The sequence below is a fragment of the Oratosquilla oratoria genome, chromosome 11 (genome assembly GCF_046742065.1).
Source record: "Oratosquilla oratoria isolate Oo_2021 chromosome 11, ASM4674206v1, whole genome shotgun sequence".
Lineage (NCBI taxonomy): Eukaryota > Metazoa > Arthropoda > Malacostraca > Stomatopoda > Squillidae > Oratosquilla > Oratosquilla oratoria.
In genome coordinates, this window is record NC_134787.1 from 65,654,416 (window position 1) to 65,678,024 (window position 23,609).

Consider the following 23,609-nt stretch of genomic DNA (forward strand, 5'->3'; position numbering starts at 1 on the left):
GCCATCCTCTCCCCTTGTACATCTTATCACCATACTTCCCCACATTTGCCTCAAACCACTTGCTCTCCCTATTTTCAACTCTAACACAAGATCTAGTACATACATATACCAAAGGATTTTTCCCCCTTACACAGGGGGTAGCCAAATAGAAAAAGGCATAGAAACCACTCCCTCCCATTCCATTTCCTATATATTTCGCTCCCCTCCACCCTCCTCCCTCCCTCTTATTTTGTCACCTCCTGGACGGGTCATCCCTGCATCCTGTCCACTGCCCTGGGTCAGAAGCAGTGTTGCAAGACACAGCACATCCACAGCAAGGCCGCTTCATAAATTCGGCGACCCCTCCCCTCTCCGTCCCCTCATGCAGAAAAGGAGAAGACGGGGAGAAATTCCTTCGGGCTGCGTCAAATTTTTCTCATACATACTTCCTCACCCCCATCCCCCACCCACTCCCCCTCATGCATCACAGCATCATCCATACACAAACCTTCTCCATTCACCCCTATCTTCTGTCCTCTCCCGTCCTTCCTCCACATACATTCCTCTCTTTTGTAATGCCCCTTGCACCCCATCCATCCATCACATCCTAGGACGCCCCCTCATATTCACTCCTTCCACCTCCGCCTTCCACACTTCTTTTACTAATCTTTCTTCACTCATTCTTTCCATGTATCCAAACCATCCTAATACTCTTTCATCAACCCTATCTCCCATCTCCATTTCCACCCCTGTTCTCCTCCTCACCTCATTTCTCACTCTGTCTAGCCTAGTAACCCCCATCATACTTCTCAAACATTTCATCTCAAACACATTCAAATTCCTTCTCTCTTCCCCTCTCATGTTCCATGTTTCTGCCCCATACATTGCTGTTGGCACAATCACTCCTTCATGTAACCTCTTCTTAGCATCCATTCCCAGATGTCTATTTCTCATTACAATTTTTAATTCACCAAAGGCATTTACTCGCTTCTCTCAATCTACATTCTACCTCCTCCCCCACTCCTTTTCCTGCCACATTCACACCCAAGTATCTGAAACTATCCATTTCCTCTAGTTTCTCACCCTTAATGCTCACTTCCAGCCTACTGTCACTCTCTCCCCTTGTATATCTCATCACCTTACTTTTGCCCACATTTATCTTCAGCTTCCTTCTTTCACACACCTTCCCAAACTCTGTCACTAACTTCCTCAATCCCTCCTCTTATCCTGCTAAATGCACAGTGTCGTCAGCAAACAACAACTGGCTCACCTACCACTTTTCTCCATTTTCTTTAACCATCTCCAACCCCTGACCCACTACCCTTGCATTCACCTCTCGCACCACCCCATCCATGTAAAGATTGAACAGCCAGGGCGACATAACACATCCCTGACGAAGTCCCACCTTTACCTCAAACCATTCACTCTCTCCATTTCTAATCCTAACACAAGCTCCACTACTCTTGTAAAAACTCTTGACTGCTCTTAACAGCTTTCCTCCTATCCCATGTATCTGCAGTACCTCCCACAGTGCCTTCCTGTCTACCCTATCATAAGCCTTTTCCAGATCCATAAAAGCCCAAAAAACATCCTTACCTTTTCCTATAGCTTTCTCACATATCTGTCTTACCACAAAAATCTGATCTTCACAACCCCTACCTGTCCTAAACCCACACTGTTCCTCACCAATTACTCCCTCTGTTCCTCTCCTAATCCTCTCAATCAAGACCCTCCCATAAGCCTCTCCAACTACACTCAACAAGCTGATCCCTTTGAAACTACTACACTCACACTTGTCCCCCTGTCCCTTGTAAAGCAGAACTATACAGGCACTCCTCCAGTCCTCCGGCACTCTACCCTCTCTTAAACAAACATTAACCCCTTCCATACGGTGCCGCACACGTAGGCGTCATGGGGAGCGAGTGTATTCGCGAGGCTGCCATATCGGCGTCTTGATTATATATATTGTAGTCGCCCCTCCATAATGACATTCTTTCTAATTCTTTTGTAATCGCATTTTCTATGGTTATCAGAATTCACGGGTGAAGAGAGAACGATCAATATAAGCGGTGACTATATTTTATGATGCGAGTATTATTACGACACGTCGTACGGCTGGCATTGGCTGCTGCCACCGAGATCTAAGTCCATGACGCCTACGTGTGCGGCACCGTATGGAAGGGGTTAAATAACCTCACCAGCCAGTCCACCATAACTGTTCCTCCTTTCTTCAGACATTCTGCATGGCATCCATCCAACCCAGGTGCCTTACCTGCTCTCATCATCTTAACAGTTGCTTTCACTTAATCCTTCCCTATTTCTCCTCCATTTTCATCACTCATCACTCATTTTCTTAGTGCTTCCCACTGCAGCTATCTTTCCCTCCCTATCCTCCTTCACATTTAGCAACTCCCTAAAATACTCTGCCCACCTTCTTTTCACTGCCTTCTCCTCCATTATCATCTCTCCATCTGCACCTTACCTTTTCTTCTCTACTTCTCTAGTACTCTTATAAAAAAAGATTAACTGCCCTTAACAGCTTTCCCCCAATCCCTTATATCTGTAATACCTCCCACATAGCTCTCCTGTCTACCCTGTCATAAGCCTTCTCCAAATCCATAAAGCCCAAAAAAAAATCATTACTTTTAGCCAAAAGCTTCTCACATACTGTATCTGCCTTACCACAAAAATTTGATCCTCACAGCCTCTACCTTACATAAACCCACACTGCTCCCTCTGTTCTTCTCCTAATCCTGGCAATTAAAACCTCCCATAAGCCTTTCCAACTACACTCAACTAACTTATCCTTTTAGAACTACTACTAGTACAGTATTTCCATATGGAAATCTTTCTGAAGCAGGGAATTTAATGTAGTATGCCCTAACTGTAAACTTGCCGCTAGGCAGGATTTCAACCACCACCACTCCTAACTTCCACCCAAGTAATTATGCTCTAGACCACACAAAGTGTGAACATCTCATCTGTTATATTTCTCAAGCACTTCATCTCTGAAGCATTAATAATTTATAATAAAAAAAAATAAAAAAAAAAGATAAATAAGAATAACCAATTTTTGTTTCTTTTCTTTATATAGGACATGAAGAATCCTATAATCCCCCACCAGAGTATCTCTTCACAGAAGTTGAGAAGGAGAGATGGCACAGCTTGAAAGACGAACCGTACAAGCGCAGATATCCCTTCATCCCTAGAAAGTTTACCAGTGTTAGAAATATTCCTGCATGGAAAACATTCCTCTCTGTAAGTAGGTTTACATACATGTAGAAAGGTCTTATCCTTGTAAGGAGGGTGGCTGAGTCAAAACCTACTTTTTGTTTTGACTCGTTATCAGTAAGGAGCATATTCTGGGGGACACATCACTTCACTTGCACACTGGCAACATTCTCCTTAGCTTCCCCCAATCAAACCCCCCCATATAGCCACTGTTCCTGTCCCAAACAGTTCATTGGCAGGATTGGCAACTTTCTCCAGCCTTTAGTTCTGTGGGAGCCCCTTTCATTTCTTCAATATCAGGGAAGCATGCCACATGGTCATATAGCCAGAACTGATATTCATGAATTATGATAGTAACAAGCGTTGGAGAATTTATTGGTTTGATACAAAGTCATAGCAGCAATGCCCCATAATTCTCTAAAGGTATGTATTCTTTCCATGTGCCCAAACCATCTTCCCACTCTTTAGTCTACCCTATCCAATGACTGTCCTCCCATGTTCTCTACCTGACCTTCACATTTCTTACTATGTCTATCCTCATAACATTCGTCACACTTCATCTTAAACACATTTAGGATCTTCTTTTGCTTTCCTTAAATTGCAAGTCTGCTCCATACATTACTGTGCACACACTCCCTCCCTTCTCTTTGCATTCATCCTCAGATACCAAGTTCGTAATATGCTTTTCTTTCTTCCAGACACTTGCCTCCACTTCCCCTTCCTGTTCCACATGTGACTCCAAATACTTGAAACTCTCCATTTCCTCCAGACTCTCTGTTCAAATTCTCATCCAACTTGCCACCATCATTACTCCATACACATCACATCACCATACTTTTTTGTAAATTTAATTTCAGCTTTCTCTCACATACCCTTTCAACTCCACCATGAACTTCAATCTATCCTCAAACTCAACCAAGTGCAATGTCATCTATAAACAGCTGGCTCACCTCTATTCCCTCCACTCTCATTATTATGCTGTAAGCCATAAAATTTTGGTGCAATAACCCCTTGATCCTGTGGTACTGTATGCCATTAGACTTTGGCCAAAGTTTTAATTGTGGATATAGTTTAGAATTACTGAGTTATATATATGTGAATCTTATTTTTGTCATCTGTCTTCCAGGAACGGTTTGAAAGATGCCTTGATCTATACTTATGTCCTAGGAAGAGAATATCAAGAATAAAGGCAAGAGCTAAGGTGAGTATTGAGTCATCATTTTCTGTATGAGAGTCAGGGAGAATAAAAATGAAAATAATTGCTTAGTTGGCCAAGCAATCTTGTCTAAGGAACGCCACAGGTGGAACAGGGTTTTCCTACAGCTCCTTTATGGAATGTATATTGTGTTGGCATGCAGGATTGTGTACAATGTAGTCTTCAATAATATGTTATATGGTATGGGGTGAAGTATTGCATCCTAGACAGCCATCTGTGATGCAGTCATCAGTCTCTTCTGGTACCTATTAGTAGCTCCCAACCAAAGGAGAGTTGGGCTAGTAGCATTCTAGAATTTCACTGTATTTGCAGTCCAATATGTTATCTGGTTTACTAAAATGGGTGTGTCCCTTGACTGGCTACCACCCATATAAGGGAGAAGAAGAACTTGGATTGTGGATAGATAGGATCGAGTTTGTTAATAATTAATTGATGCTTTGACTCACTAACTGAAAACCCACAAACCTGCATTGGCTTGCAGGAGTCCATTGACCTCCTTTATTCTCTGGGAGGAAGGGAGAAAATGCCAGTTGTGAGATCTCTATATTTGAAAAGGTGGAGGAAGTACAATATAAATTGATAGTATTGATACAATATATAAATTGATAGTCTCTCTTTCCAACCCTATTAAACAGTCACCGCAAAAAAGACTCAGACCTACCCGGTAAAATGGTATGGAACCGAGGTACGTATGTTATTTGCAATGAGTAGGCTATACAGTCGGTTGCTGTCGCTGGCGACATCTGACATCTTTCTCAGCGAGTCTGTGGACCACATGGCAGACTGCTTGGCCACTCAGTGTTGTTTGAGAGGCTGAGGGGGGATGCTGTAGAGGTTTGCTCCTGACCATTGTGCCCAGGATTTTGGAGCTACAGCTTTTCTGGCCTATAATTTACCTCCAATGCTTTAAACATGGTTCACAAATATTTATGCCAAGAGGAGAAAGCTAGGATTTTGGCCTGGAGACAGGAAAATGTGCCAATTAAAGAGATCGTCAGGCGTTCTGGCCGGGCTAAGTCTACTGTGATGGCAGCAGCTCGCAGCCTCCCACCCGACGTTTGTCCTGAGCACAAACCCATCCCTGGACGCCCTCGAAAAACTTCAAAGGCAACTGACAACCTTCAAAAAAGGGAAGTAAGGAAAAATCCAAGGGTTAATGCTGCACAACTAAAGGAAAGTCACCCGAAACTTCTAGAAAATGTCTCAGTAAGGACAGTAATGCACCACCTGCAGAAGGACCTGAAGCTCCCTAGCCATACCGCTGCCCACCAGCCTTTCCTCACTGACTGCATGCGGAAGGCTAGGCTGGCATTTGCAAAGCAGTATGCTAAGTGGATGAAAGAAGAGTGGTCTACGGTCATGTGGTCTGATGAAAGCACATTTCAATTCATCCCAAGCCAGCACATGAAGGTCAGACGCCCGTCATCAGCAAGACGGTATGATGCGGCCTACACATCCCCTACTGTGAAGCACTGTGAATCTGTCATGGTTTGGGCATGTTTTAGTGGTGCATTTGGTTGAGGAGGGGTGTATTTCCTGCCAAAGAATATGTTGATAAATAGTGACCGGTATATTAGTGTTAAATGACCATCTCCTTCAGTGTTACAATATTCATGCCAGCAACATTTTCATGCATGACAGTGCTCCGTGTCACAAAGCAAGGAAGGTGACCAACTGGCTCTCTGAAAAGAATATTCAGGTCTTGCAGTGGCCAGGAAATAGTCCTGATCTCAATCCGATTGAGAACTGTTGGCATGTAATGAAAAACAAACTTGCAGAAAACAGTCATCCTTGCCTAAGCTCATTGATGCAATTAAGAAAGTGTGGTGCACTGAAATGGGAGAGGATTACTTCCGCAAATTGAGTGACAGCATGCCAAAACGACTACAAGACGTCATCAAGAACGAGGGGAACATGACTAAATATTAAAATAAAATGTTTATATATATATTTGTATGCCCATTTTTATTGTTATCTTTGAACATGACTGCCAATTTTGTTTATAGTCCGGGTAGGTCCGAATCTTTTTTGCGGTGATTGTATATTGATAGGATAAATCAGTAACATGCTGAAATAGTTTGGGCATATGGAAAAAACAAGTAAAGAAAGTGTAAAGCAGAAGTGGATTGAGTACACTTTTGAGGAAAACTAAAAATGAGGTGTATTGACAAGGTTATGAGAGCATTGGATATATGAGGAATGTCTGTAAAGCAAGGAAGAGACAATGCAAGATATAGGAATGAATAGGGCATGGTTGTAAAAGGATATATAAATGATGTGGCTTTTTTGTGATGTGTGTATGAAAGAGAGAGCAATATAATGAAGCAGCTGGGGTAAACCATCCAGCTGTCAGATCCTGAAGTGTAGGTGCTGTCTCACTGATTGCCTTTGACCTGAGGAATGTAGTGGGGACTAGAGATGACCTTTCATCCACAAAGTACAAAAATGGGAGGGGAAATGAATATGGTATTGGATGGGTGTAGGATAGTAGGATGAGTGTATACTTTACATGACAATCTTCCTTATACAGGGGAAAAGGCCTTTTTGTATGTATGTCCATATTGAAATTTTATATTTAGTGTCGCCTTTTTTCTGAACATTCATTCTTTTGTAATGTAAGACAATATGTCAAGATGCTTAGGACTGTATAGATGCTAAGTTTCTTTTTGTACAAGAGTTATTAATGGTGTTTCTGTCTTCATACATGGAGTTCTTCATTGATGTTTCTGCTTGTAAAGAGTCATTTATACATTTCTTAGGACTTGCTGCCAGAGTTACCGAAGCCACAAGACTTGAGACCATTCCCAACGAAAGAGGAGCTCATCTTTAAGGGTCATCGGTCCATAATTCGCACCATTGCTGTGCACAGGGATGGAAAGTACCTTGCATCGGGCTCAGATGATCGCACTGTCAAAAGTATGTTTAAAATCATCGGTTGGTTTGCTTTATTTTTATAGTATAGTAAAAGTGTCTTTTACATAAACTGATACGTAGCTTATTGACACCCCCCACCCCACCCTGATGCTGAGATTGAGGTAGGGGGGGGGTTCTTTTGAATTGGATGTATGCTTTCACTCAGCTATCCCCTCTATAAGGGGGATTTTGGCCTTTGTAGGTACATAATGAGATAAGCCATAAGAAAATATGTGGTTTAGCATTTATGTTTCTTAATCCTCAGTATAATTTCATTACAACAAAACAATTACCTTGTTTTACAGTTTGGGAAGTGAGCACTGGTAGATGCCTCAGGAGTTTTGATATGGAAGGAGCAGTCAAGTGTGTCTCATGGAATCCAAACCCAAAGTTGTTCCTGCTAGCAGTGGTGGTGGAGAAGGATGTTATCTGCCTCAACCCTGAGACCTACATGACAGACAAAGTGGTTGTACAGCAAACAAATTCCATCTTTAAGGAAGAACCAGATCAAGGAGATTATATACGTAAGGAATCAACACCAGTTTACTTTTCACCCCATCTTCTCCTGCATGAGGGGACGGAGAGGGTGGGTCGCTGATTTAATGAAGCGGCACTTGCTGTGGATGTGCTGTGTCTTGTGACACTGCCTCTGACCCAAGGCAGTGGACAAGATGCAGGGATGACCCGTCATCTAGGAGGTGCCAAGATAAGAGGGAGGGTGGAGAGTGGAGTGTATTTAGGGATGGAATGGATGGGAATGGTTTTTATGCCTTTTTCTTTTTGGCTACCTCACTTGTAAGGGGGAAGCCTTTGGTGTGTGAATGTATGTATGTAAGATAACCCACCAATTGGTTGAATCCAACATCAATGGTCATCCCATGTAGGATGACCAGCAATATGGCTTGCTAGAATGTAGCTTGTGGCGCCATTATTCATATCCCCTTCATGTCAGTGATGCATCTTGGAATGTGACAGCTGAGAGGAGGGTTGGAAAGAGAACTGGTAGATAGGATTTACAAAAGAATAATTGGATGGTTTGGACATGTAGAGAGAATAAATAAGTGAGGATAGACTAGCAAAGAGTGTAGAAAGTAGAGGCAGATGAAGTGAATTTGAGAGGAAGGCCAAGAAAGGGGTAGATAAGGTGAGGGAGCCTTGATTACAAGGGAAATGTCTGTTGAGCAGTGAAGGGAGAGGACAAGAGATAGGTGGTAATGGAGAGTGGTTGTGGATGGACAAGAAACTGACACATTCGAAAGGGATTTATTTTTACTCTGTTTATTTTTCAAGTAGATGAGGCAGAGGGGACCAACTTCAGCAGTCAGGTAGTACTGTGGAGTACATGATGACCCTTTATCCTTGAGGAGCAGATAGAAGAAACAGCAAATGGTATTTTTGATGGATGAGGGATGGATATAGAGTGGGTGTATGCTTTGACCCCCCCCCACACACACACAAACACACACACACACACCTCTTATAAGGAGGAAAGGGCCCTTTTATATAATTATGTATCATCTGAATGGTGATGTTGGCAGTTTGGAGGTGAGTTTAATGGGTGAGAGGTTGAAGGAAGTGGAGAACATAAATTATTTGGGGTCACATGTGGCAGTGAATAGAGGATTGGAGGTGGAAGTGAATTATAAGAGTAAAGGAACTAGGTAAATGGAGTGAGGGGAAATAGAATTTATGAGAGAATGACTGCCCATGGATATATATCTATCTGTATACCAAGTGCTTCTTCTCCCATATAAGGGAGGTAGCCAAGTCTAAGGCATGCACCCACTTCCACCTGTTCCACTCCCATCCATCACCCTTGTTTCTCTCTTATCTTGGCTCTTGTGGATGAAGGGTCATCCCTGTTTTCTTGCCTACTGCCTGGGTCAGCAACACTGCAGCAAGACAGCACATCCACAGCAAGGTTGCTTCACTTACATGGCAACTTCCCATCCCATCTTGCAGAAAATAGAAAATAGAAAAGATGGGAAGGAATCCCTTTGGGTTGTGTCAAAAAATCATCCATACACAACCATCCTCTATTCGCCTCTATCCCATTTGCTCAATAGGCTTTCATCTTTTGCTCAAAACATCCATCACATCCTTAGTCATCCCCTCTAGTTCACTCCATCCATTTCTGTTTTCCACTCCTCTTTTGCTAATCTTTCTTCACTCATTCTTTCCACGTGTCCAAACCATCCCCATAATCTTTCATCAGCCTTACCTGCCAGATCCCTTTCCATCCCTGTTCTCCTCCTCACCACCTCCTCTATCTAACATAGAGTGCCCATGGATGGGAGAAAGAATATGGAAAGCAGAAGTGGATGGAGTGAACTTGAGGGGTCTACCAAGAATGAGGTAGACGGATAAGGTGAAAAAGGCATTTGATGCAAGATCAGTGTCTGATGAGCAAGGAAGAGAGGATCCAAAGATGGGAGTGGATGGAGAGTAGTTGTTGTTGTTGTTGTTGTCGTTCCCTAGACTGTCTGTCCGAGCAGTCCCGTCTCCCCAAGGAAGGCCACAGCCGAAACTGGGTTTTCCCACAAATCCTTTATAGAGTGTATGTTGTGTTGTTTGCGTGCATGATTGTGTATAATGCAGTCTTCCATTATGTGTTGTATGGTATGGGGTGAAGTGTTACATCCTGGGCAGCTGTTCACAACACGGTCGTAGTTATAAATGAATAGTTATAAGTTATATAAGTTAGAGTAGTTATAAATGAATGTGAGAATGATGCAGCATGAAAGGATGTTTTTCCTGTATGCTGTGTGAATTTTTTGAGTGGATGGGCAAGTTATTACATTATCATATAATGAAGTAGTTGGGGGGTAAACCAGCTCCAGCTGTAGGTCCTCTTTTGGGAGTGCTGTGCCTTGCTGCATGGCCTTGATCCAAGTGGAATGGTGGGGGACAAGAATGACCCTGTATCCATGAGTTGCTAAGATGAAAAAGGGCAATGAATGGGTATTGGATGGATGGATGATTGGTGTATGCTGCATGCATACTTGACTCAGCCCTCCCCCACCCTTTTTGTAAGGGAGAAAAGCGACTTTTTTATGGTTTCTTGTGCTGGATTTAAGATTTGTCCAGGATGCAGTTTGATTTTTCTTTCTCCAACAGTGAATATTTATATTACTTGTACAGCGATAAGGTAATGTTATTCATTTAAAAAAAAAAAAAAAAAAAAAATCTTTCTCCAATAGTGATTATTTGTTACTTGTGCAGTGATAAAGTAATGATATTCATTTACTAATGTTCCAGAACCTGACAGAGTCAAGTCTGCAGTCACTTGGCGAAAGGCAACTGATGAAGAATGGGCCAAGGGATGGAGGATTGTTGTCACACATTTCAAGTCTGTCAAGTCAGTAAGTAGTAATCACCTTCATACTTGTACATGTATTCATAGAATTGGGATGAGGGTAATGATATGTGACATGTACAGTTTAATTCTCTAACTACTGTTTATATGAATGTATTATTCAGCATATTAGGGTACATACATACATACATATACCAAAGGCTTTTTCCCCCTTACAAGGGAGGTAGCCAAAAAGAAAAAGGCATAAAAACCAATCCCACCTATTCCATCCCTAATACACTCTATTCCCCTCCACCCTCTCCCATCCCTCTTATCTTGGCACCTCATGGATGATGGGTCATCCCTGCATCTTGTCCACTGCCCTGGATCAGAGGCAGTTTCGCAAGACACAGCATATCCACAGCAAGGCCGCTTCATTAATTGGCGGCCCCCACCTCCCTCCATCCCCCATGCAGAAAAGGAGAAGACGGGGAGAAATCCCTTTGGGCTGCGTCAAATTTTTCTCACACATACTATCTCAACCCTCATCGCCCCACCTATCCCACCTCATGCATTACATCATTATCCACATACAACCATTCTCCATTCACTGAATATGTATACACCTTCATACCTTCATATCTGGACATATTCTTATATGAATTTCTTCCCTATGAAATCTTAACCAATGGCTGATCAAATTTAGTGGTAATCACTGGTGAAAAATGTAGTAATATATTTGTAAATCACAACTAGGACCACAATCGGAAGAAAAAAGACTTGAATAAGTGAATTATATATTTTGATTGCTAACTGGACTCGTCAGCAGTTAGCAATTGAAATATATAGATTCACTTATTCAACTCTTTCTTTCTTCTGACTGTGGTGCCAGTTGTGATTTAGTGGTAATATTTGCATTAGCAGACTTGAATATAAATCAGTAAACATTGAGTGGATAAGAGGGGTGACAGGCTGAGATGACCCTTCATCCACAAGGAGCTAAGAAACAAATGGGTGAGGGATGGATAGCCTTAGGTGGCTACCTACAAGGCAGAAGAATTCTTTTGGTATATAATTGGAAAGATAAATTATTATTATAATTTTCCACCCTCAGATTGTGTGGCATCGTCAGGGTGATTACTTTGCCACTGTGATACCTGAAGGAGACAATCGCTCAGTTTTGATGCATCAGATGAGTAGATGGCGTTCACAGGTTCCCTTCTACAAGGCCAAGGGACGAGTGCAATGTGTCCAGTTTCACCCAAAATTGCCTTTCTTGTTTGTTGTGGTAAGTAGGATTTTTTTTTTTTTTTTTTTTTTTTTTTTTTTTTTTTTTTTTTTTTTTTTTTTTTTTTTTTTTTTTTTTTTTTCCTCCCTTCCTTCCTTCCTTCCTCCCTTCCTCCCTTCCTCCCTTCCTCCCTTCCTCCCTTCTTTCTTTCCTTCCTTCCTTCCTTCTTCCTTCCTTCCTTCCTTCCTTCCTTCTAAGTCAAGAGTAGAGGAGATTTAAGGCTGCCTAGCAAAATGAGTTTATAATAAAGTCATCTGCATTCAATTTTATATACATATACATGGGAGGTAGCCAAAAAGAATAAGGCATAGAAACCACTCCCACCCATTCCATCCCCTACATACTCCACTCCCCTCTACCCTCCTCCCTCCCTCTCATCTTGGCGTCTATGAGAGGGGGAGTTTGTTACATTAGATTTAGTCATTGGGTGGTGACTTTAATGTTGTGTTAAATAAAGAAGTGCAATGTTTAGCTTATTTTCTTTCTTACCTCTCCTCCCCACTTTAGCTTAAGCTGCTGTTAACCCAGTCTTTACTTTAATGCAAAGTGCAAATTTTGTTCCGGCTAATACCAGACAATTTTATTCAGTCTAAGGGCACAACATCATGTTATAAGGATGTAGAGATCCTTAACCCACTCATGCATTGAAGCAATAGATCTGGGATGCTGGAGGTTATGAATAGAGTCACAGAATATGATATAATTGTTGTTTTTAAGAGCTCCCAGCTTGGAGAGAGAAACACTACTGCACAGACCCTCTGGTCAGACCTCTAGATCTTAACCTCTTCCCCCCCCCTATTCCTGTTAAGATTGGGAAGTCTTTTGGATAAGGCCTGCCTGGAGGACCCACTATGTAACCAATATTTGGAGATATATAACAATCAGTTATATAGGGGCCACTTCCCCCTAATTAGGGAGGTAGTCAAGGCACCCAATCCACTCACACCCACTCCCCATTGTTCCCTTCTCATCTTGGCTCTTTTTGGATAAGACCTCATTAATTTCTCCAGAGCCCTCATTAGGAACTTTAGTGACACCTGTACAGACCAGCATCATTCAGCATTCTTTTATGATTGAAGACTAATCATACATACATACATATACCAAAGGCTTCCTCCCCCTTACACAGGGGGGTAGCCATAAAGAAAAAGGCATAGAAATCACTCCCACCCATTTCATTTCCCTTATATTCCACTCCCCTCCTCCCTCCCTCCCATCTTGGCACCCCCTGGATGACAGGTCATCCCCGCATCCTGTCCACTGCCCTGGGTCAGAAGCAGTGTCACAAGACACAGCACATCCACAGCAAGGCTGCTTCATAAATTTGGCAACCCCCCCTCTCTGTCCCCTCATGCAGGAAAGGAGAAGACTGGGAGAAATCCCTTCGGGCTGTGTCAAATTTTTTCTCATACATACTTCCTCACCCCCCATCCCCCACCCACTCCCCCTCATGCATCACAGCCTCATCTATACACAACCCTTCTCCATTCACCCCTATCTTCTGTCCTCTCCCGTCCTTCCTCTACAGACATTCCTCTTTTGTAAAGCCCCTTTCACCCCATCCATCTATCTCATCCTAGGATGCCCCCTCATATTCACTCCCTCCACCTCCGCCTTCCACACTTCTTTTACTAATCTTTCTTCACTCATTCTTTCCATTTATCCAAACCATCCCAATACTCTTTCAACCCAATCTCCCAACTCCCTTTCCACCCCTGTTCTCCTCACCTCCTCATTTCTCACTCTATCCAGCCTAGTAACCCCTATCATACTTCTCAGACATTTCATCTCAAACACATTCAAAACCCTTCTCTCTTCCTCTCTCATGTTCCATGTTTCTGCCCCATACATTGCTGTTGGCACAATCCTTCATATAACCTCGTCTTAGCATCCATTCCCAGATGTCTATTTCTCATCACACTTTTTAATCCACCAAGGCATTTACTCGCTTCTCTCAATCTACATTGTACCTCCACCCCCACTCCTCCCTTTCCTGTCACATTCGTACCCAAGTATCTGAAACTATCCATTTCCTCCAGTTTCTCACCCTTAATGCTCACTTCCAGCCTACTGTCACTCTCTCCCCTTGTATATCTCATCACCTTACTTTTGCCCACATTTATCTTCAGCTTCCTTCTTTCACACACCTTCTCAAACTCTGTCACTAACTTCCTCAATCCCTCCTCTGATCCTGCTACAAGCGCAGTCTCGTCAGCAAATAACAGCTGGCTCACCTACCACTTTTCTCCATTTTCTTTAATCATCTCCAACCCCTGACCCACTACCCTAGCATTCACCTACCCTAGCATTCACCTCTTGCACCACCCCATCCATGTAAAGATTGAACAGCCAGGGCAACATAACACACCCCTGACAAAGTCCCACCTTTACCTCAAACCATTCACTCTCTCCATTTCTAATCCTAACACAAGCTCTACTACTCTCAAAAAAACTCTTGACAGCTCCTAGAAGCTTTCCTCCTATCCCATATATCTGCAGTACCTCCCACAGTGCCTTCCTGTCTACCCTGTCGTAAGCCTTTTCCAGATCCATAAAAGACCAAAAAACATCCTTACCTTTTCCTATAGCTTTCTCACATATCTGTCTTACCACAAAAATCTGATCTACACATCCCCTACCTGTCCTAAAACCACACTGTTCCTCACCAATTACTCCCTCTGTTCCTCTCCTAATCCTCTCAATCAAGACCCTCCCATAAGCCATCCCAACTACACTCAACAAGCTGATCCCTCTGTAACGACTACACTCACACTTGTCCCCCTTTCCTTTGTAAAGCAGAACTATACAGGCACTACTTCAGTCCTCTGGCACTCTATCCTCTCTTAAACAAGCATTAAATAACCTCACCATCCAGTCCACCATCACTGTACCTCCTTTTTTAGACATTCTGCATGGCATCCATCCAGACCAGGTGCCTTACCTGCTCTCATCATCTTAACAACTGCCTTCACTTCATCCTTCCTTATTTCTCCTCCATTTTCCTCACTCATCACGGTTATTTTCTTAGCATTTCCCACTGCAGCTATCTTTCCCTCCCTATCCTCCTTCACATTTAGCAACTCCCTAAAATACTCTGCCCATCTTCCCCTTACTGCCCTCTCTACCATTATCATCTCTCCATCTGCACCTTTTACCTTTTCTTCTCTACTTGATTTGCCTCCTCTTCCTCTCTTAATTTCTTTCCAAAACATCTTTTTATTACATACATGCATACATATACCAAGGCTTTTTCCCCCTTACAAGGGAGGTAGCCAAAAAGGGAAAGGCATAAAATCATTCCCACCCATTCCATCCCTGAATACACTCCACACCCCTCCACCCTCCCTCTTATCTGAGCACCTCCTGGTGTAGGGATCTTTTTATTACTTTCAAAATTTTCTGTCATACTCTTACCCCATTTCACATCTGCTCTCCTCTTTGCCTCCTTTACTTTTCTTTTCTTTGTACCTCTCATATGACTCCCTCGTCCTATTTTGTAACCAATCTGTGAAAGCTCGCTTCTTCTCTTCTACAACCTTCTTTGTTTCCTCATCCCACCATTCACTATCCTTTCTTCTATTTCCTCCTGTCCTTCTTGTTCCACACACCATCTTTGCACACTTTGTGACTCCCTCCTTGAACCATCCCCTTTCCTCCTCCACACCTAGCTCTACTCTATCCTTCACTCCCTCCCACTCCTCCTTCAGCTTCTTCTTGTACTCCTTCTCCTTTTCCTTTTCATTTAAAGAGTTCACTCTAAGCGCCTCCCTACCTTTTGTCCCTTTCCTCTTCCTCCATCTCTCCACCACTCTCAACTTACCTTCCACCAAAAAATTATCTGATATTCCCCCACCCTCTCCCCTTAGCACATGTACATCCTTAACACTTCCTATCATAATCCTATTTACCACTACATAGTCCATTAACGCTCTATCTACCACCCTTCCCTCCACCACCCTCTCCCATGTGTACTTATGCTTGACTTTCTGCCGAATCACTGTATTTGCTATCATGAACTCTCTAGACACATCTCCACCATCAACTCTCCTCTACAATTCTTTCCTGGAACTCCACATTTCCCAACCACTCCATCAATTGGATCATTTCCTACCCTAGCATTAAGGTCTCCTAGTACTATTACATTGACATTTCTCCTTAAATCCTCTATGCACTCATTTAAATCTATCCAAAAAGCCTCCCTTTCTTCTACACTCTTCTCACTGCCAGGCCCATATGCACTTACAAAAACCCACATCTCCTTTCCCAGTTTCACCTTCATCCACATTATCCTTGAGGAAACCTCCTTCCACTCCACTACACGTTTACCTATCTCTTCACTTACTAGTATAGCCACCCCTTCCCTCCCTCGCCCTCTCTTCACTCCTGATAACCTCCCAATTACACTCCCAAACTTACACTCACCCTTCCCTTTCAGCTTAGTTTCACCTCAAAGCCAACACATCCATCTTTCTTCTCACAAACATACTACCTATCTCTTCCCTTTTACTCTCATCTGTACCACATCCACACACATTAAAAGACCCAAACCTTAGGGTGCTGGTCGGAAAACTCCCAGACCCTCTTATGCCTTTTTTTCTCTCTCTCTCTCTCTCTCTCTCTCTCTCTCTCTCTCTCTCTCTCTCTCTCTCTCTCTCTCTCTCTCTCTCTCTCTCTCTCTCTCTCTCTCTCTCTCTCTCTCTCCCCCCCCCCAATCCCCGTCCCTTTCTTCTTGCCTCTTACGATCCAAGTGGGAATACTTGGTGGCAGTATTCTTTTCCCCCACCATCCTAATACTCTTTCATCAACCCTATCTCCCAACTCCCTTTCCACCCCTGTTCTCCTCCCCACCTCCTCATTTCTCACTCTCTCTAGCCTAGTAACCCCCATCATACTTCTTAGACACCTCATCTCAAACACATTCAAACTCCATAATAATCATTATTATTCCCCAGTGGAGTAGCTTGTATCTGTTAGGAACACAGTCAACCCTTACTGGGCAGCTTGGTGGAGAATGGGTCTAATAATTCCTTTTACCTTCCAGACACAGAGCCATATTCGTGTTTACAACCTGCAGAAGCAGCAGCTAACCAAAAAAGTTCAGGCCAACAGCAAGTGGGTATCAAGCCTTGCCGTGCACCCTGGAGGGGAACATTTCCTAATTGGCTGCTATGACAGAAGGGTTACATGGTAGGTGCTGCTACAGTGATAGAAGACCTTGGTTAGATCATGAAATTATCGGTCATTATTTTGCCTAGAATTTCTCTTGCACTGATCTAAAGGATGCCCCTAGGTTAATCCATAGACCCCTCATAGAATATTGTTTTGCAATTTGTCATGTGAATATATTTTATACTGTACACATGTACAGTATAGCTATGCAACACTTGACACACTGCCCCAGGATAATATAGTAACAGACCCACACTGGAGAGTTCTAAAGGTGGACCTGAGGGTGATTGTTTGATGTTATTATTATATTATTATTATTGTTGTTGTTGTTATAAATATCTTTGTGTATCTGGATGATACTGTCCTGCTGGCAGAGTTAGAGAAGTGCTTGTGGAAGTTAGTGAGTGAGTTTGGAATGTTTGATGAGAAAATTGAAAGTTAATATATTCAAGAATAAGCATATTGTGATGCCCTGTTGTGGAGAGCACATGGTTAATATGTAATTAAATGTGGAGAATGAAGCAAATATAGTTATAGATATCTGAGAAGAAATATATACAAAAAGGGGAGAGTGGAGGAAGAGATTGGTCGAGTAAGGGAGAGGGCGAAATTAGAGATGTTTTGAGTGTATGGATACGTAAAAGATGTCAATGGAAGAAATGCATGAAGCAGTAATTGTACTCGTATTATGTGTTATGTATGGGAGTGAGGCCCAAGGTCCTGAATGCAAGGTAGACAGGTTGTAATGAGTTGGTTTGAATGAAATGCCTGTGAGCAGTGTATGGAATTGAAATAGGCCAATGCCATGAATGGGGGAAAGAGTAGAAGAGGCCAACCAAAGGTCATTCAGTCATTTTTTGAAAATTGGTGAGAGTAGATATTGGTAATGAATTCATGTATCTGAGGTGCTGAGCACATGAGAGGAAATATTACATCGGGGCAAAAGGTGGATGGTACTGTAAAAGTTTGTAGTTAGGATGGGGGACAGAAAGTTGGAGAAGAATTATCAAATAACATGACCTGTTCTATGGGAGGGATAAACCAAGGATGATTTGGATGTACTGCTGGGGAGGAGATGTTATGCAGTATTTCTCATGGTTTGGAGCAGGAATGGGTGAGTGGGATGAACTACCTAACTTTGCAAGAAATAGTGTGTAGGTTGAAGAAGTGTGATGTAGACATCATTATAAGAAGGTAATGATTGTTTTTATTTGTCTCAATTTTTTCTGACAGCAAACATTAGTTATTAGAATTTTAATGAATTGATTATAATGTTGTGATCATTTTGAAAATGCAGGTTTGAAATGGAGTGCACCAAAAGGCCCCATATCTTAAGAATGCACACACAAGCCGTCAGGAGTGTTGGTTTCCATCGCAAGTATCCTCTCTTTGCTTCTTGCTCAGATGATGGCAGAATTATTGTGTCTCATGGCATGGTGTACAAGTAAGTCTAAGATGAGATTTATGCTTTTATGCAAGTTGTTATATTTTGTAGTTAGTGGTTCACAATATGTTGATAAGATTATTTAACTTACTTCAACATTAAGTATATTTAACTAAGCATTTACTGTAGTTCTGGTCTGTAGGGGCTCCCTAAAACAATCTTTATTGTACTAACTGCATGCACATCACCATGAAGTCAGGACTCATGTATGAGGAACTTCATGTTTATATGCACTCAGTACTTAGGAGATTGCCTTGGGACACCTGTATGGACCAGAGCCTTACATCATTTGTCTTTGTGAGAGTAAAATCTCTACTCAAATAATTTAAGGTGCTATTGGTGACCTTCCTTTCTGTTTGCCTTTAGAACTTATTCTTTACCACTTCTGTGACATCCTCTTCCTTCTCTGATCCCTTTTATTATGTGGTTATTGTTGTTGGGGGAGGGGGGTAATACTCACCAGGAAGGGCAACAATGAAAACCCAGGTGATTAGGCCATTGAATGCACATAGATGTGGTATAAATTAGACAAAAGATTTGTAAATAAGGGGACAGGGATGACCTTTCATCCATGAGGTGCTCAGATGAGAGGGACAACAAATGGGTTTTTGGATGTGTATTTGATAGGTTTATGCTTTGATCCAGCCGTCCCCAGTATATGGGAGAATAGGTCTTTTAGTATATATATTTGATGTGTCATATTCATTAGTTTTTATTCATATATTTATCTACTTATTGCAGTGATTGGCTGAAGGACCCTCTTCTTGTACCAGTAAAGGAACTCTTCGGCCATGATCGCTTTGATGACCTGTATGCTCTAGACCTGGTGTGGCATCCCCATGAGCCTTACCTCCTCACAGCTGGGGCAGATGCTACCATCAGGTTATGGCACTGAAGGGACCAAGGGTCATTGATAGCAAAACACAAAGACGTTCCAATCAGAAGAACCAAGAAGAGATGATAGCATCATCATCCATAACATCAAGTTCATAGTTAGATGGCATTGCAAGGTTGGCTGTAGATACTGGTTATTTATTTTGAATAGAGGTTGAATGAAGAGTCAGAATTGATTATATGCAGTAATTAGAACAGCTTGAGCACTGTACAATAAAGTATATTAAACTCTTCGGTCTGGGAATCTGGGATCATACCCTTATCTGAAGAAAATCATAGGTTAGCCAATATAAAATATGTAAAGGGCTGAGGTCAAAGAAGTTAGTGACCTTCAGCCTGGTGTCCAGTTCTCAACAGAATAATATCATATTTTGTTAGCCAGAAAAAAAAATTGTAGTGTGCTACTGCAGTGAAGGATTTAATGTTGAGAAGAAAAGCAACAAAATTCATGTTCATACAAGTTGAAGTGTAGAACTAAATAAAGTTTTTATGAAACTGTTTCTCAGGAAATATATTTATCCCTCATGCAATGAACATATGAGGGACCAATGATGGGTACCTAAAGGTTATGATCTTGCAAGATGGACAGTAAATCCACCCATTTTCAAAACCCTTCAAAACCTTTACCTCCATCATGAGGTGCAGGCAGACACTTAGTCTCTGGACTGGGACCAAGATCTATCATTATCAATTTAAAAATGTGTTTCATATATTTTTTCACACATGGGGAACTAACAACTGGTGATTGCTCTCCTCTTTTGACCATTTTGAGCCAGTGACATAGAACCAGTTCCACACAGATACATGGTCAACAGTTTGAAGTTTCTTCCCCAAAAGATCTATGGGGATGTGGGTTTTCCACTCACTGAAACTCAAGGCAACAATTGGTTAAATTGACTGACACATTATACACACTGCATGTATGCAAGAAACCAAACACCTCAAACCACACTACCCACATAGACTCACTACACCACAATCAGGAAAGGCCAAACTCGTTAGTAAAGTGGATCCATAGCACTATACACAACAGCACCCTTCTCCAACAGAATAAAATGAATGAATACAATCACTGACAGACACCACAGCAGGAATAATCACAATCCATATATAAATAAAGAATACATATACCAAGGCTTTTTCCCCCTTACAAGGGAGGTAGCCAAAAAGAAAAAGGCATAAAATCATTCCCACCCATTCCATCCCTAACACATTCCACTCCCCTCCACCCTCTACCCTACCTGTTATCTTGGCACCTCCTGGATGACGGGTCATCCCTGCACCCTGTCCACTACCCTGGGTCAGAGGCAGTATCGCAAGACACAGCACATCCACAGCAAGGCCGCTTCATTAAATCAGTGACCCTCCTCTCCGTCCCCCCATGCAAAAAAGGAGAAGATGGGGAGAAATCCCGTCGGGCTGCATCAAATTTTGCTCACGCATACTACCTCACCCCCCATCCCCCCACCCATTCCACTTCATGCATCACATCATCCATATACAACCATTCTCCATTCACCCATCTTCTGTCCTTTCCCGCCCTTCTTCAACAGACATTCCCCTCTTCCCCAAAGCCCCCTTCACCCCATCCATCCATCCATCTCATCCTAGGACATCCCCTCATGTTCACTCCCTCCACATCTGCCTTCCATACCTCTTTTACTAGTCTTTCTTCATTCATTCTTTCCATGTGTCCAAACCATCCTAATACTCTTTCATTAACCCTATCTCCCAACTCCCTTTCCACCCCTGTTCTCCTCACCTCCTCATTTCTCACTCTATCTAGCCTAGTAACCCCCATCATACTTCTCAGGCACCTCATCTCAAACACATTCAAATTCCTTCTCTCTTCCTCTCTTATGTTCCATGTTTCTGCCCCATACAGTGCTGTTGGCACAATCACTCCTTCATACAGTCTCCTCTTAGCATCCATTCCCAAATGTCTATTCCTCATTACACTTTTTAATCCACCAAGGCATTTACTCGCTTCTCTCAATCTACATTTTACCTCCACTCCACCTTTTCCTGCCACATTTGCACCCAAGTATCTAAAACTATCCACTTCCTCCAGTTGCTCTCCCTTAATGCTCACTTCCAGTCTGCTACCACTTTCACCCCTTGTACATCTCATCACCTTACTTCTACCAACATTTTTCTTCAGCTTTCTTCTTTCACACACTCTCCCAGACTCTGTCACCAACTTCCTCAATCCCTCCTCCGATCCTGCCACAAGCACAGTGTCGTCCACAAACAACAGCTGGCTCACCTCCCACTTTTCTCCATTTTCTTTTACCATCTCCAATCCCTGACCCATCACCCTTGCATTTACCTCTCGCATCACCACATCCATGTATAAGTTGAACAGCCAGGGCGATATAATGCATCCTTGACGAAGTCCCACCTTTACCTCGAACCACTCACTCTCTCCATTTCTAATCCTGACACATGCTCTACTACTCTAGTAAAAACACTTGACAGCTCCCAGAAGCTTTCCTTCTATCCTGTATATCCGCAAAACCTCCCACAGTGCCTTCCTGTCTACCCTGTCATAAGCCTTTTCCAGATCCATAAAAGCCCAAAAAACATCCCCTTTCCTATAGCTTTCTCACATATCTGTCTTACCACAAAAATCTGATCTACACAACCTCTACCCGTCCTAAATCTACACTGTTCCTCACCAATTACTCCCTCTGGTCCTCTCCTAATCCTCTCAATCAAGATCCTCCCATAAGCCGTCCCAACTACACTTAACAAGCTAATCCCTCTGAAACTACTACACTCACACTTGTTCCCTTTTCTTTTGTAAAGTGGAACTATACAGGCACTCCTCCAGTCCTCCGGCACTCTACCCTCTCTCCAGCAAACATTAGATAACCTCACCATCCAGTCCACCATCACAGTACCTCCTTTTTTTAAACATTCTGCATGGCATCCATCCAACCCAGGAGCCTTACCTGTTTTCATCATCTTAACTGCCTTTACTTCATCCTTCCTTATTTCTCCATTTTCCTCACTCATCACGGTCAATTTCTTAGAACTTTCCACTGCAACTATCTTTCCCTCCCTATCCTCCTTCACATTTAGCAACTCCCTAAAATATTCTGCCCATCTTTCCCTTACTGCCTTCTCTTCCATTATCATCTCTCCATCTGCACCTTTTACCTTTTCTTCTCTACTTGATTCGCCTCCTCTTCTTCTCTTAATTTCTTTCCAAAACATCTTTTTATTACTTTCAAAATTTTCTGTCATACTCTTACCCCATTTCACATCTGCTCTCCTCTTTGCCTCCTTTACCTTGTGCTTTACTTCTCTTTTCTTTTCTTTGTACCTCTCATATGACTCCCTCGTCCTATTTTGTAACCAATCTGTGAAAACTCGCTTCTTCTCTTCTACAACCTTCTTTGTTTCCTCATCCCACCATTCACTACCCTTCCTTCTATTTCCTCCTGTCCTTTTTGTTCCACACACCATCTTTGCACACTTTGTGACTCCCTCCTTGAACCATCCCCATTCCTCCTCCACATCTAGCTCTATCCTTCATTCCCTCCCACTCCTTCAGCTTCTTCTCGTACTCCTTTTCCTTTTCATTCAAAGAGTTCACTCTAAGAACCTCCCTACCTTTTGTCCCTTTCCTCTTTCTCCATCTATCCTCCACTCTCACCTTACCTCCACCAAAAAATGATCTGATATTCCCCCACCCTCTCCCCTTAGCACATGTACATCTTTAACTCTTCCTATCATAATCCTATTTACCACTACATAATCCATTAACGCTCTATCTACCACCCTTCCATCCACCACCCTCTCCCAAATGTACTTATGCTTGACTGTCTGCCGAAACACTGTATTTGTTATCATCAACTCTCTAGACACATTTCCACCATCAACTCTCCACTACAATTCTTTCCTGGAACTCCACATTTCCCAACCACTCCATCAATTGGACCGTTTCCTACCCTAGCATTAAGGTCTCCTAGTACTATTACATTGACATTTCTCCTTAAATCCTCTATGCACTCATTTAAATCTATCCAAAAGGCCTCCCTTTCTTCTACACTCTTCTCACTGCCAGGCCCATATGCACTTACAAAAACCTACATCTCCTTTCCCAGTTTCACCTTCATCCACATTATCCTTGAGGAAACCTCCTTCCACTCCACTACCTGTTTACTTATCTCTT

At 42.5% G+C, this 23,609-nt stretch overlaps 1 protein-coding gene across 2 annotated transcripts in view; it reads left to right on the plus strand.

The window, feature by feature from the left end:
• LOC143029902 (ribosome biogenesis protein bop1) overlaps positions 1-19,929 on the plus strand; it is a 40,009-nt gene extending 20,080 nt beyond the window's left edge. For both annotated transcript variants that reach the window (XM_076193091.1, XM_076193092.1), the window contains 9 exons: positions 3,074-3,237; positions 4,337-4,411; positions 7,186-7,342; positions 7,645-7,863; positions 10,598-10,701; positions 11,749-11,922; positions 16,964-17,109; positions 18,389-18,535; positions 19,277-19,929. In XM_076193091.1, coding sequence (XP_076049206.1) covers positions 3,074-3,237; positions 4,337-4,411; positions 7,186-7,342; positions 7,645-7,863; positions 10,598-10,701; positions 11,749-11,922; positions 16,964-17,109; positions 18,389-18,535; positions 19,277-19,430 — 1,340 coding nt within the window. In that variant the 3' untranslated portion in view covers positions 19,431-19,929. The remainder of the gene's footprint in view (positions 1-3,073; positions 3,238-4,336; positions 4,412-7,185; positions 7,343-7,644; positions 7,864-10,597; positions 10,702-11,748; positions 11,923-16,963; positions 17,110-18,388; positions 18,536-19,276) is intronic.
• The last annotated feature ends 3,680 nt before the right edge of the window (positions 19,930-23,609 follow it).